Source organism: Hibiscus syriacus, unplaced genomic scaffold, assembly GCF_006381635.1.
Source record: "Hibiscus syriacus cultivar Baekdansim isolate YM2019G1 unplaced genomic scaffold, ASM638163v2 tig00006230_pilon, whole genome shotgun sequence".
NCBI lineage: Eukaryota > Viridiplantae > Streptophyta > Magnoliopsida > Malvales > Malvaceae > Hibiscus > Hibiscus syriacus.
In genome coordinates, this window is record NW_024062089.1 from 12,501 (window position 1) to 28,915 (window position 16,415).

At 36.0% G+C, this 16,415-nt stretch overlaps 3 protein-coding genes across 4 annotated transcripts in view; 2 read left to right on the forward strand and 1 right to left on the reverse strand.

Moving 5' to 3' along the window:
* Positions 1–307, reverse strand: part of LOC120200593 (acetylserotonin O-methyltransferase-like) — a 504-nt gene extending 197 nt beyond the window's left edge. Inside the window, exon 1 of the mRNA XM_039201394.1 lies at positions 1–307. This exon is cut by the window's left edge and continues 197 nt beyond it. Coding sequence (XP_039057325.1) covers positions 1–307 — 307 coding nt within the window.
* Positions 308–1,466: 1,159 nt separating this feature from the next.
* On the forward strand, positions 1,467–4,014 carry LOC120200603 (ribosome biogenesis protein NOP53-like). Of its 2 annotated transcripts, XM_039201401.1 has the most exons (9): positions 1,467–1,651; positions 1,731–1,903; positions 1,975–2,023; positions 2,123–2,232; positions 2,320–2,436; positions 2,580–2,650; positions 3,037–3,156; positions 3,249–3,371; positions 3,651–4,014. In XM_039201401.1, the coding sequence occupies exons 1-9, from the start codon at positions 1,483–1,485 to the stop codon at positions 3,721–3,723; spliced, it is 1,005 nt and encodes a 334-aa protein (XP_039057332.1). In that variant the 5' UTR covers positions 1,467–1,482; the 3' UTR covers positions 3,724–4,014. The 2 variants fall into 2 exon arrangements, with proteins under 2 accessions (XP_039057332.1, XP_039057333.1); XM_039201402.1 differs by lacking the exon at positions 3,651–4,014 and having other exon boundaries at positions 1,468–1,651; positions 3,037–3,163; positions 3,249–3,319.
* Positions 4,015–13,758: 9,744 nt separating this feature from the next.
* Positions 13,759–14,566, forward strand: LOC120200605 (wound-induced protein 1-like). Its single transcript, XM_039201404.1, has one exon. It carries the CDS (start codon positions 13,988–13,990, stop codon positions 14,306–14,308), a length of 321 nt encoding a protein of 106 aa, XP_039057335.1. The 5' UTR covers positions 13,759–13,987; the 3' UTR covers positions 14,309–14,566.
* The last annotated feature ends 1,849 nt before the right edge of the window (positions 14,567–16,415 follow it).

A 16,415-nucleotide genomic window follows, 5' to 3' on the forward strand; every position in this document is an offset into this window, starting at 1 on the left:
GAACGATTATGCAATTCAAAAACATACACATATATACAGAGAGATTTGTGTATTGTGATGCTGAATTGAAGGAACCAAAGTTCTCATACTTGAACATGTTGCTTTCGACATGTTCAATGCCATCGACTTTCGGTGCGATGGCAACAACATGAGGAAGATCAAAGTTGACTCTGTGAATCCAAGGGAAAGCCTTAACCAACATACTCAAAAGAGGTTCCATTTCCTCCACCAACATAAACCAAACTTTTAAGGCCATCAAACACTTTGGGGCATCCTTCAATATGGCAGACATCAACGAGTTTGCCATGGCCGAGGTTCAGCTTGCATAGCTCCATTCACCCTTCTCATGTGCTACCTCAAATGGTGAATTCCCACTCTCAAGTACATAAGCACTTAGATTATGCCATGGTGCTAACATAATAGGGCCACTCTCTAGTAGAAACAAAAGTGTCATTCACATTCTTACAATTGTACAAGTATAGCAGCAAGCTAGGAATGTTGCAAAACCAACGTTTGGTTCACGATGGCGAACGAGTTCGGACAAAAGAAGTAAAAGAGAAGCCATGGAAATTCCAAAACAAACCGTGTTGCTTTGCTGCTACTTTAGAGAGTCGATATGTTGAAGGCTGGAAGGTGAACCACTATTTATTTATATCTGAAAACATGGAGACAGAACAGGTGATGGTAATTACTGGGCGTGGCTCATAGTTTATATCGCTTACCTGTGGCTGTCTGGGTCGGCTGGCATTAATTGGACCATCACGCCACTTGTTTTTTATTTTTCAGGGTTAAACTCTTGGTGGTTTTTTAATGTTGCTGTACTTGCCTCCGCTCTTTTTTCTTTTCCATGGCCTTTTCCTCCAAAACCATTAGTCTCAGCCACTTGCCAACTAGTTTGCTGATATGCTGGTAATTGCGGCGCCCGCTTGCCACCTACCGATATTTATTTTTGCTTAATATATTATGGGTAAACTACGAGAGTAGCCATTGATGTTTAAGTAAGTTTTTCTTTTTCCCCATAATTTTTCTCCTTTCTCTTAATTAATATATTTTTTTAATAAAAAATATTGTTTTTTTATAAATTACATTAAACACATGTTAAAAAGTACAAAAGAGTCAAGCGTTCGATCTCGCATGATAAAACACATCAACATTCTATCACTCTCAATAGCAACTGTTAACAGTGAGTAACTGATTTGTTATACATCAATAATATTAATGACCAAATCATTAATTTTAAAATTTAGTGGACAAAAGAAAACTTTACTTAAATATAAGTGACCATTTATGTAATCTACCCATATATTATTTAGTGGGTTGAATACTCATGATATCTAAAACAAGGCCCGGCCTACAAATACTAAATCAAGCAACTCGACGTCGTCGTAAAAGAGAAACAAAAACATCCTTTACAAACCCCTTTGTTCCTCCTTACAAAGCCGAAACCTCGACAGCCGAGAAGCAGCCTAACAGAAACGAAAAATGGGGAATAAAGCAAAGACCTCAAGGAAAGGGAAGAAGGCTTGGAGAGCTAACATAAGCACTGAAGACATCCACGATTTCTTTGAGAAGTCCACGAAAGATGCCCTCTCTGGAGGTTCTCTTACTTCTGCTCCTACTGAATCCCTCTTCGTCATCGACAAGTCTAAAGGTCTTGTTTTTTACTCTCTACACTCATTTTTTCTTATTGAATTTAAGTTTCCTTAATTGGGTTTTCTTTGTTTTGTCAGATCTTTCTGTTAAGAAGAAGATTGAGAAGAAAAGAGAAAAGGTATTGCGAGTGGATAGTATGCTGAAGAAGAACCATTTTGTTGAAGTAGTACCATCTTCGAAGCAAAAGAGTTTCAAGAAGAAAAAGGAGGCTTTGAAAGCTGTAGATGCTGTAGTTCAAGACGCTCCCAAGGTGAGAATCTACTGAAGTAAATTTTGTTCATATTTTTAAAATATATTGATTTCGAATTGTTTTGGTCTTAGGATGAATCTGTCCCCGACTCTGGCATGGTTCCCTTGTGGGGAGATGGAGGTATTTGTCCTTAGAAATTTAAAGTTTTGAGGTTTCTTTCTCATTGTGTTTTTATTTTGTTATTGCATGGTAAATTTGATTCTCTCCATGCTCTTTCAGGTCAACATGGTGGTCGCAAAGCTAGACAGGTTTCTAAACAGTCCATTATTCCTGCTGTGGAAGTCGAGGCTCCTGGATGTTCATACAATCCCGCATTCGAAAGTCATCAGGTGAATTTTGAAACACATTGTTGTTCATAAGTCTGCTTTATTCTTTGCGCTACTCTTATATTGTATTCTTCTTTAATGTCAATCCAGGATTCGTTGGCTCAAGCTGTTGCCGAGGAAATGCAAAAGGCCTACAAGATAGAGTTGGGACCTCAGCCAGTTCCAATAACTGTTATGGGAGAAGTGGTTGATGAAGATGATGTGAGTGTATGTTGTTCTATTCATATATTATCTATTCTTTGATTTGCAATGCAAGTCTAGACACTAATAAATTGTGGTTCTGGATTCTTTTTACCTTTTGTTTTGAACTCATTTATAGCGTTATTGACTAAACCATCTTTTTTGGTCAGAAATACTTTATCGAGGTAGATGATGAAAGCGATGATGATATGAATGAGGAGGATCCAGAAATGGAGAAAAGGTTAGTTTATTTTAATATTGCTTTTGTCATAATTGCTTATGTATTTGTCACTATGTCTTTTTGTCTTTCGGAGAAATATTGGGATTTGAGCATTACGTGAGAATCTTATAAGTAGTAAAATTAAACTTGAATTCATGGATTCAAGTATCAGTTTAGCTGTAAGGTACCTCTCATGATAAACATCAGCGGGAGATCATGGTTGCTCATAATATATTCTTTTGGTTAAAGATGAGACAAATTTCTATAATCCCAAACCAGCTTTTGTATGTGGATGGCTAGCTTTTGGGATTTCCCAAGATCTTAAGGGATTCGTACTCTTTCTTTCCTTTATCATTTTATCATGAACTCTTGATCTATATATTGATTCTGCTTCTATCATGCCGCAGGCCGCTCAAAATAAAGAGGGTGACTCGAGTTGAGCTAAATAAGAGAGCTAGAAGGAAAGAGTTGCAGAAAAAAGAAGCTGAAGTTAAAAAGAAACAGGAGTTTACCAAAGACATTGACAAATGACAAGTACATTTAGCTTTGTCTCTGATGTGGCTCTTATCTATTCATTGAGGATATATGTTTTATTATCTGTTGGTTCTGTTGGATGCAGCTTGTCGGATATCTTACAAGAAATAGCCAAAGAGGATGAGGAGAAGCAAAAGAAACATCTTCGAAAGGCCATAGCTAAACAAGAAAGACTTAAGTCTTGTCCACCACGCCTGGGTAAATACAAGTATGCAACTGTTTTAATAAGTTCTCCTTTGTCATCTAGTTTCCAATATATGATGAGCATAATTAACTGTATATTTGTGATTTTAATCGCAATGATCATAATTTCAGAACTTATTTGGTATCTAAAATCAGATCTTTTGAACTCTCTTTGAAACTTTTTCCATCTGAATGCTTGGTTTCACCTCTTGCATCAAGTGATCCGAAGATAATGCAGTACTTCCTCAACTTTTAAAGGCATTAGAAAGATACCTGATTGATCTATATTGTTCAAAAATTCCAGATTCCAGCCTGCTCCTCCACAAGTCCTCTTATCTGAAGAGCTTGCATCTAGTTTCGAATTTACTGTAAGGTAATAAAAGTTGACTGAATCCGTGTTTTTTATATTCTTATGTTGCATAAAGGGTTGTGCTACACTTGCAAGAGATAGATTTAAAAGCTTTGAGAAGAGAGGCCTAATTCCCCCATCAGCCAAGAGTGGAAGGTCAGTTGAATTTGCTAACATTTATGTGTTTGATAGGGACCTGAAACCAATGTTACACGACATCCTATTACAAATCCAATTACACGGTTCAACTGCTCATGCATCTTGGTTTTTTGTTATATTCTATATTGATTTTATCTAAAATGGTAATTGGAAGGACGATATCAAAGATTCCAATGTTTACTTGGAAAAGTATAGGGTTCAGTATAAATTGATCACTCACCTTGGGTAGCATCAGCATTTTTTTCTGCAAAATTTCGTTTTCCATGTATTATTATCACTCTCTATTGCACAATTGACGAGTATCAATTGATGTGCATGTGGACAGGAAATAGAGTGAGGATTTGTTTCCAAGGATATCGACCATTCCATTTTGTGGTGAGGCAAATCAGAATACTTTTCACCCGATGCCATTTAAAGTGAGCAAGCCGGATCCATCTGTGTTCTTTGAATGCCTCCCTGTGTTTTAGGATGGTTTAAAATTCAGATATAGTTGTTTTCTCTTCCTTTTTGACACCAAAGCAAGTGTGATGCGATGTAAGAAATCCTGGAAGATTATTTAGTGATGATTCTCAAGTCAGAACTTTATCATTTATGTTAGTTTTTTTGTTAGCTGAATGAGCTAAAATTTCCAGAAATTACAAGCAATGTTCTGGGGTAACATACCTTGCTGGAAATCTATTCTGTTTCCCTAGAGAATTCCAGAGCTGATTATCTGTTTCAGTAAATTGTTGTATTGTTATGTTTTGTTCAATTACGGGAATGGCCATAGTTCTGGCAAAAAAAAATTCCAAATCCAACCAGCACAAAATTCATCATATAGTTTCATTGATATAAGATGAATCTACACTCTTCAAGGGAAGTGAATACTGAATAGATAGTCTTATTGTTGTCTCGATCTAGGAATGACAAAAAGCAATGCCCTTGAATTGTAAGAATGGCTGCAACAAAGAAGATAAGTAAAGAGGATTAGTAAGGATATAAAGAAATTGATAAGTAAATAAATGATGAAATAAAGATAAGAAAGAGTTGGTTGAGGAATTGAAAATGATGATATTGGTGGTCCTCAATGGAAGATTGGTTGATGGTGTTGAAGTTGAATGGATGATGGTGATGAAAGTGTATCTCAAACACGCTAAAGAAGAAGCTATGCTAGAGAGCACAACCCCGGTCTTCACAAATTTGCTTGAGGGATGGTAATGATGTCTTAAACCCACTACATATGAAATCTAGGAATTATAAGAATCAAGATGGAAAGTTTGACGCCACAAGTATAGAAATATACTTGCTTAATCGATAAAGTTCTTAAAGAACTTGGAAGAGAGATTAACTCGCAAAGAAGTTTTATAATATGAATGAAATGAGTTCAAATAGAAGCAACCTCTCAATTTATAGGAAATGAGAGGGCTTGGCTGAATAGGCACCTAATGATTCGGCTAATTACATAAATTTAATGAAAATACATAATGCTTCAGTTGAAAGAATGAGTCCCTTGGCATGGTGATGCTTCGGCTAGAATGAGATACATCTCCCTTGCCCGAATGGTTATGTGATGATTCAAGTTGGCACCAAAAATCTTCATGTGCATAGCATGTGGGGGCTGACCAAATGGTGAGGTGCTTGTTCATCTTGGCTCCAAAGTCTTCATGTGCAAGGCATGTGTGATGGCCAATAGACATGATGCTTGCCTCATATCTCTTCATGATTTAAACCTCAATTTGATGACCTCTCTTCACCAACGTGCACCTTGATGAAAGGGCATCTTCATGGACAACAACATTCATGAAAGGTCACAATTGTTGGAAGGTAACCTTTCATGTTTGAGCTAGTTCTAAGGTGAATGAGCTAGAGGTGAGTTGGTCATAGGTGAGTTGCAACATGATGAGTGTTATGGCAGCTCCTTTTGGAAAGGCACCTCTTGGAATGGCAACTATTCGCAAAAAGGTACAATTTCACAAAAATTGACTTAAGCCTCATTTGAAGTGTCCTGAGTGGTGATGATGATAGTGTAGTTCCCCAGCTGAATTGAAGTCATCATCTAGCTCGAATCTTAGCTCAACCCAACTATGAGCTCACTAGTCTCCGGGCAACTTTTTACCAAATGTTCCTTATGCTCTCCCTAAGCGACCCCATATAAGTTTCGTTGTTGTTGCTTTCACCATTTAGCTCAAAACAACTCCCATAGGTGTGGCCGAATGTATCTATATTCAAAAACATAGAAACTAAGTTAAGTATATGAATTATTATAAAGTAATAAGGATGTATATATGATAAAGATGTGTACTATAGAATATAATGATAACTTATGCCTCACATAGTAATGAGTGATTTATTATCATTATAGCTATAGATGTAATATATATAGATGAATATATTTATGTTATAATAAACGAAATATGAATCATTGTGTAGAAAAATAGAAAGTTTCCCCCCTGAATCTTAAGAAAGATTGGAGATGCAAGGATAAACATGATGCTGAATTAGATCACATTTTCAATCAAGTGATTGGCAAGCGATCGAGGTTCAGACTCAGGTTCCGGCTCAGACTCGACAGTTTGAAAACATTGTCAGCCCAAGCAAGTATGCGATTCAAACATTGTCAGCCCTAGCAAGTATGCGAACCGAGCTCGAAACATTCAGAGCAAGGCATTTATATGCTAACTCAAGAGACTACACCAGAGTCTTCATCTGTTTTCACAGTACATCAAAAGTAAAACTATGTTTTTCACTAAACAAATGAGCATTTATATGCTAAACCAAATGTAAAACTATGCTTCACAGAACATCAAACACTGTAAAATCCTAGTTTTTACAGCAGAAATGTGCAAACTACCAAAACCAACAGTAATTTTGATAATTATTCAGACAGACTTAAAAGATAATGAACACCAAAAAGCAGCAGCATTCCTTTATTCGTCGGCCGGCTCATCATTGTCAGCCCAAACCGGCATTCTTCCATCCCAATAGACCAAACAGTCCCTGCAGCCGCCATTTTGATCATTTAGTATTTGGAGGGGTGGAATTAATAAAACTTACGGATCAAGCATAATCGGTCCTGTCCGTACAGAAGTCACGCCTCCAGGCATCTGAAGAACGGCATGACGCATAATCTGAAAACACTCGCATATCATGTGTTCTGTATTTGAAAGAACCGACATATTATAGTGTTCTCTATTTGTAATTATAACTTACAAAATGGTCGCCGACGCATACGCCGCATTGATTACAATAGAGTGCTACAGCCTGCATACAGTGGCGAATCCTACGGTTACATATACTATCCAACTGCAGGTTCACACTATATATATATATATATATATCAAGGAATCAAGCAAGAAGATTAGATTATAACCAAGTATGGTGCACTTTACATTACACAATGGAATGAGAGATATCTTACGCTGCAGAAGGGCTGCAGACAACTCCACTCATCACATCTCCATCCCGCGTCGTCTCTCGTATCTGAAAAAGAAATTGATTCGAAGTATGCAAGTTTTCTCTGACTATCATGTTCATTTATTTTCTGTTTACTGTTAAATGAAGGGTTTTTCTTCTTCATTATTGGCTATGCTCATTGTACAATGATATCTAAATAAACAAGTTGAATGCAGATAAGGTTTCCAAGATAAAGCATCAGCAACAGACAAAAAACTAATGAGCTTCATTCCTTGTCATTCTTGCCTTGTATATATAAACACAATCAAGAACTGAAATTTTGGACAGTAAAAGATTCATACAAAAAAATGGAATATAGAGAGTTGATGGACATACAGGGGTAACAAGGTTGGGATCATGATCCCTGCAGAAGATTCTACCATTCGTTGGGGCATTGAGGATGTGGTTTCTTCAGGAAGCGCATAGGTAGAGACGATGCCTATGATCCATTGGGAAGCTAACTCTGTCGGGAGGCCGCCTCGGCATATTGGAAAGGAAGAAGTCGAGGAAAATGATTGCTTAACTCCAAAGAAACAGCGTATCTTTATTTTCTCTGAGATTGGTTTGATTAAGCTTCTTGGAAGGTGAAATGGGGATGCTTTATCATTTATATAAGCAAGATGAAACGAGATTGAAATTAAATAACTTCTTCTTCTTCCCTTGTGACCGATTTTTGCGCGCCAAGATGATTTCTTGATTGTGTGTGCTCAAGGGTAATTTGGCCATGTCTTTATGTGAAGCAAGCCTCCAGCAAATTAATCCTTTAATCTTAAGCTTGATTAATCCAAATAATTAATCACGGAAGAATTCTTGAAATAATTAGTTCAAACAATTCATTTCATGTTTTTAAAGCACATCCAAGATTCAACCTGCAACAGATAATCTCATGCAGGCTACTTAAACCAACAGCAAATATACTGCTACGTACTCTCACTATCACAGCACTTTGGTGATTACTTAAAAGGCACTAAACTGAAAACGAACAACAAAAGCAGTAGTTGCAGAAACTGCAATCTTAAGCAGCGGCATTCCTTTACTGCAACCTCGTTATTAATTATTCCAAACCAACATTCTTACGTCCCAGTAGATCAAACAGTCTCTGCTCTGCACCCACCATTTTTCGTTCAAATTCAAACCAATTTTCTACCTTTATGATTCTGTATTTTGAGGGCGGCTCAAAGATTAAAGAGATCGTGTGAAATTTATAAAAATGAGCCTCATTACTTATAACCCTAAAGAGAGATGAGATTTCTTTCTGTTAAAAAAGTTATTGTTAGATTATCCTCTTGATCAAAAGAATGACTTACAAACATCTAAAATTCTAACACTTGCACTTAAAAAGTGTTACTCTTCGTGCATGTTTTACAATGGTTCAATATCAACTTTTGCATGGAACTCAATTGAATTTTTTAAAAAAACTCTAAACAAGTACGCAAGTCGAGCTCAAAACATCCAGAACATGGCATTTATATGCTAGCTCAAAAAACTAAAACCGGATTCTTCACTGTTTTTACAGTGCATCAGATGTAAAACTCTGTTTTTTTACTAAACAAATGAGCAATTCGTTTGCTAAACCAAATGCAAAACAATGCTTTATAGCGCATGAAACACTGTAAAAATCCTAGTTTTCTCTTCTTGCAGCAGCAATGTGCAAACTACCAAAAACCAACAGTAATTTTGATGATTATTCAGACGATCTCAAAAGAGTAGCAATCTAAGAACGAACAACACAAAGCAGCGGCATCCCTTTACTCGTCGTCCGACTCGTCGGCCGGCTCGTCATTGTCGGCCCAAACCCGCATTCTTCCATCCCAGTAGATCAAACAGTCCCTGCAGCCGCCATTTTGATCATTCAGTATAATTATATACATGCATTCATTATTTGAAGGGGAAACTAATAGAACTTACGGATCAAGCATAACCAATCCTCTCCGAATAGAAGTCAAAGCCCCAGGCCTGGAAATAATGATATGACGCATAATCTGAAAACAACTCAAGCTCACCGTCACATATCATGTATTATGTATTTGAAACAACCCACATACTGTACTGTTCCGCATTTGTAAACTGCAACTTACGAAAAAGTTGCCGACGATTACGTTGCATTCGTCACAAAATACTCTCACCGCCGGCATACCATAGCGAACCGTACGGTTAACCATAGTGTCGAACCTCACATTCACACTATATTTGTATACATATCAATGAATCAAGCAAGAAGATTAGATTATAACTAATTATGTTGCACTTTATATTGTTATTACACAACGGAATGAGAGATTATATCTTACGGTGCGGCCGGGTTGCACACAACTCCATTCATCATCTCTCCATCCGGTGACGTCCCTCGCATCTAAAATTGAAATTGATCCAATGTAAGCAAGTTTTCTGTGACTATATATGATGTTCATTTCTTTTAGGGTTTTTCATCTTCATTATTGGCTATGCTCTCATTGTACAATGATCTCTAAATAAACAAGATGAATGCAGTTAAGGTTTCCAAGCTGAAACATCAGTAAACTAACAGGTAAAAGACTAATGAGCTTCATTCTTTATCATTCCTGGCATTGTACATATATAAACACAATCAAGAAGTGAAGTTTGGGGCAGGAAAAGAATGTCATATAGGCATACACGGGTAATAAGGTTGCGATAATCCCTGGTGAAGATTCTACCATTGGTAGGGGCATCGAGGAAGTGGGTTCTGCAGGAAGCGCATAGGTAGAGACGATGCCTATGATCCATTGGGAAGCTAACTCTGTTGGGCGGCCTCGGCATTTTGGAATGGAGGAAAACCAGTTGACGAAAACGATTGCTTGTTTATGCTGATGACTCCAAGAAACAACGTCTGCTTTCTTTATTTTCTCTGAAATGGATTTGATTAAGCTTCTTGGAAGGAGAAATGGGGATGCCTTCTCATTTATATAAGCAAGATGAAATGAAATTGAAAGCAGATAGCTTCTTCTTCCCTTGTAACCGATTTTTGGGCGCCAAGATGCTTTCTTGATCGTGTGTGCTCAACGGTAAGTTTGACATGTCTTTATGTGAAGCAAGCCTCCTTCAAATTAATCAAAACAATCCTTTAATCTTAAGCTTAATTAATCACCGTAGAATTCTTCAAATAACTAATCCAAACAATTCATTTCATGTTTTTAAAGCACATCAAAGATCCATCCTGCAAAAAATGCTATCTTAGCCCCGGGCATATGATAAACTTGGCCACTCAAAATCTATCTGAAACACAGTCAGTACAACACATATCCTATACTTGATATTTAAATTGGATATCATATCATAAGGAGATTTCACATCGAATTTATAATGTGCTAAGCCCACGCCCACACACGCTTTTGCATCTGTGCAGCCATGCAAACACATGAAATTCCAATGCCAAAAAAAGACCAAATTCTTGTGTAATGAAGTGCGGCTAGCTGGTCAGATAGTGACAAGGGCCACAAGTGTTCATAAGTTCATAGCAAATGCCTACTAGGTATATAGGTCGTCTTTGGCATAACTAAGTTGTAATCATGAACAGAAAGTGGTTGAAATATCACCAAGCAAGCACAGTCCCCTACAATAGTAACCACCAAGTAAGAGTATTATTAACCAGTTCCCTTGATTAGAAGACAGTAGATTTAGGTTGAGTGGTGCGCCAGTTTACCTTGGCTTCGTTCTGCTCTATCTGTCCATTGGGAAAACGATACTGGAAACGAGGTGGTTTGATACAGGTGAAGCAATTCGACAATAGAGGCCGGTAAGCCTTACATCATCAAACCTGAACGTTTACTAAAGGGTGATGGTCTTAGAAACTGCTACAAGAAAATTGCAAATTAATGCAAAGACATAGTACAGGGACTAATAGAAGAATTTAGCCTTTAATTTTTTTACCAAATGGGGATAACTAGTTTAGATAGTGCTGGGTTCCACTGATATGCAATCCTTGACGATTCCCCTAAACATACAGACAAGAGCTAGCTGATTTGATTTCCATAGGAAGTATATATAGCTCATTGAATCCAGCTAAAAAGCCTCCTTTATCCTAATATAACCAAGCATAACTTATAGTGCCGCATTCAACATGTCCAAAACAATTACCATCTTTGAATTCTAGCACCTGCACTTTTTCCAAGCATTCAACTTGGTTCTTCATCCTGTTTCTGAGACAACTTATGGGCTACAATTTGCCAAGGAGGAGGGCCCCCCTGCAATAATGATGGACGATAGATGACAGACGAGGATGGCCTGCCTCTAAACCAGCACCAACTATTCTTTACCATTGCTTTTTTTAATTCATTGTACATGACAATCTCTATTTGTCCTCTTCTGGGACCGGGGCTTGATGCTGATTTCTAGATGTTACCTGCACTAGAAATCATGCACATTCCAAATTACGATTCAAATTCACTACTTTTTCATATATCATTATCGTTTGAATACTGAATGCGTGGTTAAATCGTCATGAAAACTGAGCTGATCTGAAATGAAAATGCCTCTGAATAATCTATTCCAATGATCAGTGATATATAAGAAAAAGTAGAGAGGTGCTATTAATCTGATGGAGTCATTTTCTGGCATTTTGCTTGCTCTCTTGTGGCTTTAAAGAAAGTTTGAAGCCTCTTTAACTCTTCATTTTCCTCTTTTTCCGTAGGTAAAACTTTTTAGTGCAATTTTACAGTGCGACACCTTAATATAAGGTTAAAATAAAATGTTACCGGTTTTGTTATTGTTTAAATAATAAAATCAGTAAAAAATTACCGATAATATTATTATTTTTACTTAAAACATCATTTTTTTTAACATTTCTGGTCATTTTTTAGCTCCTAGTAATGTTTTCGGTCATTTTTTAGTGCCTAATAATGTTTCCGGTTATTTTTTACCGATTTTGTTATTTAAACAATAACAAAACCGGTAGCGCCTTATTTTAGCTTTATATTAAGACTGCCGCACGTGAGCGTTTTCTCTTTTTTAGACATCAAACTTTTATTGTGTTTTGTTTTCATCGTCAACTATATTATAAAAAATTAACTTAATTATTAAATTTTATATCAACAATCTTAAATAAAAGCTTGAATCTTAATAATTACGAATAGAGTAAATTGAGTTGGGAGGATTACACTCGTAATATTCTTTACGGAATCTGATATGAATAGCTAATTAATAAATTAGATATTTATCAATAATTAATCTAAAAATATTATTAAAGTTTAGGGTAAAGTATTCAAATGGTCCCTCGACTATAAGATACTTCTTTATTGAGTCCCCCGACTATTAAATATTATAAAATAGTCCCCCGACTATAAAATGTTGCTTTGTTGAGTCATTCAACTATTAAAAGTTACAAAATGGTCATTCAACTATTTATTATGTTTCAAACTCATAATTTTTTTGATAAAAAATTAACGACAATTTGAGCTTGATGTTAATCTGTTGTCTGAGATATGATAGTCATTAGTCATGTGAGATTCTCCGATCAGATTTTATCATATCCCATACAACAAATTAACACCCAACTCAGATTGTCATCAATTTTTTAACAGAAAATGATGAATTTGAAACATAATGTATAGTTGAATGATCATTTTGTAACTTTTAATAGTTGGGGGACTCAACAAAGGAGCATCCTATAGTCAAGGGACCATTTTGTAATTTTTAATAGTCAAGGGATTTAACAAAGCAACACCCTATAATCATAGGATCATTTGTATATTTTACCCTAAATTTTATTTATTTATTTTCAAATCGTTTAACTTTAAATTCTTTAACGTCCTTTAAAAATCATGCAATAACATATAAAATTGTTTATGAATTTACACACAAATCTCATTAAAATTTTCTCTCAAATCTATATTTTCATATTTTCTTTGTTTAATCGATGAAAAAAAATATTCTTTCAAATTTGAATGATGAAAAAAGTTAAGAATGAGAAAAAATAATATATTTTAATCTTATATTGATTAGACGATGGACTCTACATATCAAATAAAAATAAGATCAAATATTTAATTCGTATTTTATCGATTCTGAGAAAAACTTTATCAGTCCAATACAAAATGATCGTTAAATTTTATCAATTTAATATAAAATGATCACTCGAAACTTATAATTATTTTATAATATGAAGTGACTGTTTTGTAATAGTTTGATAAATCTGATGGTCATTTTTTAACTTCTAAAATTTTAGTGGTTAAAAATCATTTCAGCATAGGGTTTTATCCTTTTTTTTAAAAATAACCTAAATAATGGAGTCTATGGGGGTCAAAATAGTTGGCTAGAGAAGACCAAAGTTGGTGATTGCAGTTTGCTAGCTGTCGTCTTCCCCACCTGGCTGCGTTAGCTAATATCTGAGTTAGCAAATACACGTGTCAACTAATCTCATTATGGTTGGCTAGAAACGAGCGTAGACAAGCACAGCTAAGTTGAAGACTTTTCCTATATAAACAAACCCTTTATTCATCTCATAAGCAAGCGCCGATTCCTGTTTTCTCAGGACAAAAATCCTACTTCTGTTCCTCATTTCGCGTGTTGTCTTTCGAGAACTGGCTTACACACAAGAAAAGCTCGGGGAGGAAGCCAACAGGAACCAAGCTGTGGTTCTTGCCCTCTATGACGCCTTAAACACTCGAGACGTTCAAACCGTTCACAAAATCCTCGCTCCCGACCTTGAATGGTGGTTCCACGGCCCCCCCACCCACCAGTTTTTGATGCGCCTCCTCACCGGTGCTTCTTCCGACGACTCCTTTCGCTTCGACGTTGACCCGCTCTCCCTCACCACCTTCGGATCCACCGTCATCGTCGAAGGCTGCGATCACGGCCGTTTGATCTCCTGGGTCCACGCCTGGACCGTGACGGATGGGACAATCACCCAAGTCAAGGAGTACTTCAACACCTCCCTCACCGTTACTCGACTCGGAGACCCTTCCCGATCCGCCGAGATTACCACCGCGCATTGCCCTTCCGTGTGGGAGAGCAGCTTTTCTAGCCGGGTCGGCAAATCTGTTCCGGGTCTTGTCCTCGCAATATAATAAGCCTAAAATTAAAGCAAAGCTAGTAGTGTCGACTGTCGTGCTTGTTGTTAAGACAGGGAAGATCGCAGCTGTGTGTTGGTCTGATTTTATAACTATGTATTGTCTTCGTGTGAGTTTGTTTTCGAATGCATTCGGCTTTGGAAATGTGTGTGGAGATATGTGGGTTCAACATAAGAACACCTCCCTGTTCTTTTTACCCTACTCTCTCTCATGTCACTTGTTTCTATTGTTCAATAAAAGCCTTGTATTTTTATAGTTACCTATTACTCCTGCTGCTTCTACTTTTCAACTCTATTTTGTCCCTTCACTGTTTAAGATAAATTATGCCTTTATTATTTAAATTTTTTATATGTTTTAATATTTAAATTTTCAAGTTTTTTAAATTATATTTAAAATTATATTTAATTTTTATTTTATTTTAATAATCATGTTCAAAATTTAACGTTATATTTTAAAAAAATTAAAAGTTTGGACATTAAAATAAACAAAAATTAAGAGTTTATGTAATAAACGCGTTAAAAAAGTGTTTATTAAAATAAAACAAAAAATAATTAATTTGATTTGCTTATATAAGATAAGTAAATTTCAATATGAAGCATATGCAAAAACAGAATGAAAGGGATATGAACTTATTCATATGAATATATCCCTTTCGACCATCAAGAAAATTCAGAATGTACTAAACAGACTGATAAATATTTGTAAGGATCATTCCTAGAATGGTTTGTAAACAAAAACAGCCGCCGGTGACTTAATTTTGGAATATTAGCCCAAACTTATGGTATCCAAGGAACAATTAAGTATCAGATTCTCTAGTATATGCTAAGGTTATGCCCCTTATGTGCCATCTTTTCCTTTTGTCTCCTTACCTGAATTTGCTATTTTTTTTATTTAACATTAAGATTTTTAGTTCAAGAACCTATCAAACAAACCATCTTAGTGTTTAAAGGGAGTAATATTGTTATTCTTAGAGATCTTGGATTCATATAGATGCATCTAGAGGTGAGCATCTCTAAACCACTACTTCATCTTCGTAGGTTGATGACATTTAACTCTCCGATCACCATTAATGATGATCGGTTAAATCATAATCTAAATCTAAACCAACCGAGCTTTCCTTTCTCATCTCTAAACCTTTGCAATTATTTGTGGTTCTTCCAAAAAAATGCCACTTGACTAAACAACCAACATTTCTCCTTGTATGGTTGGCGGAGAAGATAGGTTTGGGGAAGAAAACATATGAAAAAATAGGTAAATTGATATTTTATCCTTGAACTATTTTGGGTTTACAGAAGACCTATGATTAATAATTTATCTAAAGTTTAAGAATTCAAATAAAAATCATATATATATTTTTTTATTAATGTGTCACGTCATCCAACTCACGGCAATTAATGTCTCACTGAACACATCTTAATTAGAACGAAACAAAAGTGACTATGTATACTACATCTTTTTATTTTTAATGGAGTGACCATACATTTATAAAACTAAAACAAAAATGATCAACTTTATAATTTACTATAGTGAAAAAAAGATTTAGTTTTTATGGGAAAATATAAAGAAAGGCCAATACTTTGAAAAAGAAGGCCCATTTGACAAGCTCCACAGAACGAAACACGTAAAACCCATATCTAGAAACCGCGTTGCTTGCCAGGAAAAAGTGAGTTGGAGTGTGGGTCAGAGCGAGTTAAACAGAAGGAAATGGATAGCTGGGATGACCCGGATCATATTCCGTTGGCTCAGGTAGTTTCCGAGTTGGTAAAATTATGGTTCGAGGACGCTCATAAGGAGGCAAAAGGTGGTGACACTAATATGCAGGTCCTTGTTGGTCAAGTGTATTGCAGTGGCTATGATGTTCCAAAAGATTTGTTTAGTTTTCTGTATTAATTTTGGTTTATGGAATTGTTTGGCTTGTTCCATGCGGCCAAATTTATTTTGGAGGGTCAAAACTCATTTCCTTGAATTGAAGGGTGATTCAAACTAAGGTATGATGGGAACAATGAACACAATTGTAGATTCTGCTGCATATGTATACATAGTTGTTGTGGGTCTATGTAATCTATGCTGGTGATTGGATATTTTGGACGCTCTAAGTGTTTCA

Coding starts and splice junctions, on each gene's coding strand:
- LOC120200603 (XM_039201401.1), top strand. CDS start 1,483: ATGGGGAATAAAGCAAAGACCTCAAGGAAAGGGAAGAAGGCTTGGAGA. Junction 2,233..2,319: donor CCGCATTCGAAAGTCATCAG/GTGAATTTTGAA, acceptor ATGTCAATCCAG/GATTCGTTGGCTCAAGCTGT. Junction 3,157..3,248: donor TTTACCAAAGACATTGACAA/ATGACAAGTACA, acceptor TGTTGGATGCAG/CTTGTCGGATATCTTACAAG.
- LOC120200605 (XM_039201404.1), top strand. CDS start 13,988: ATGCGCCTCCTCACCGGTGCTTCTTCCGACGACTCCTTTCGCTTCGAC.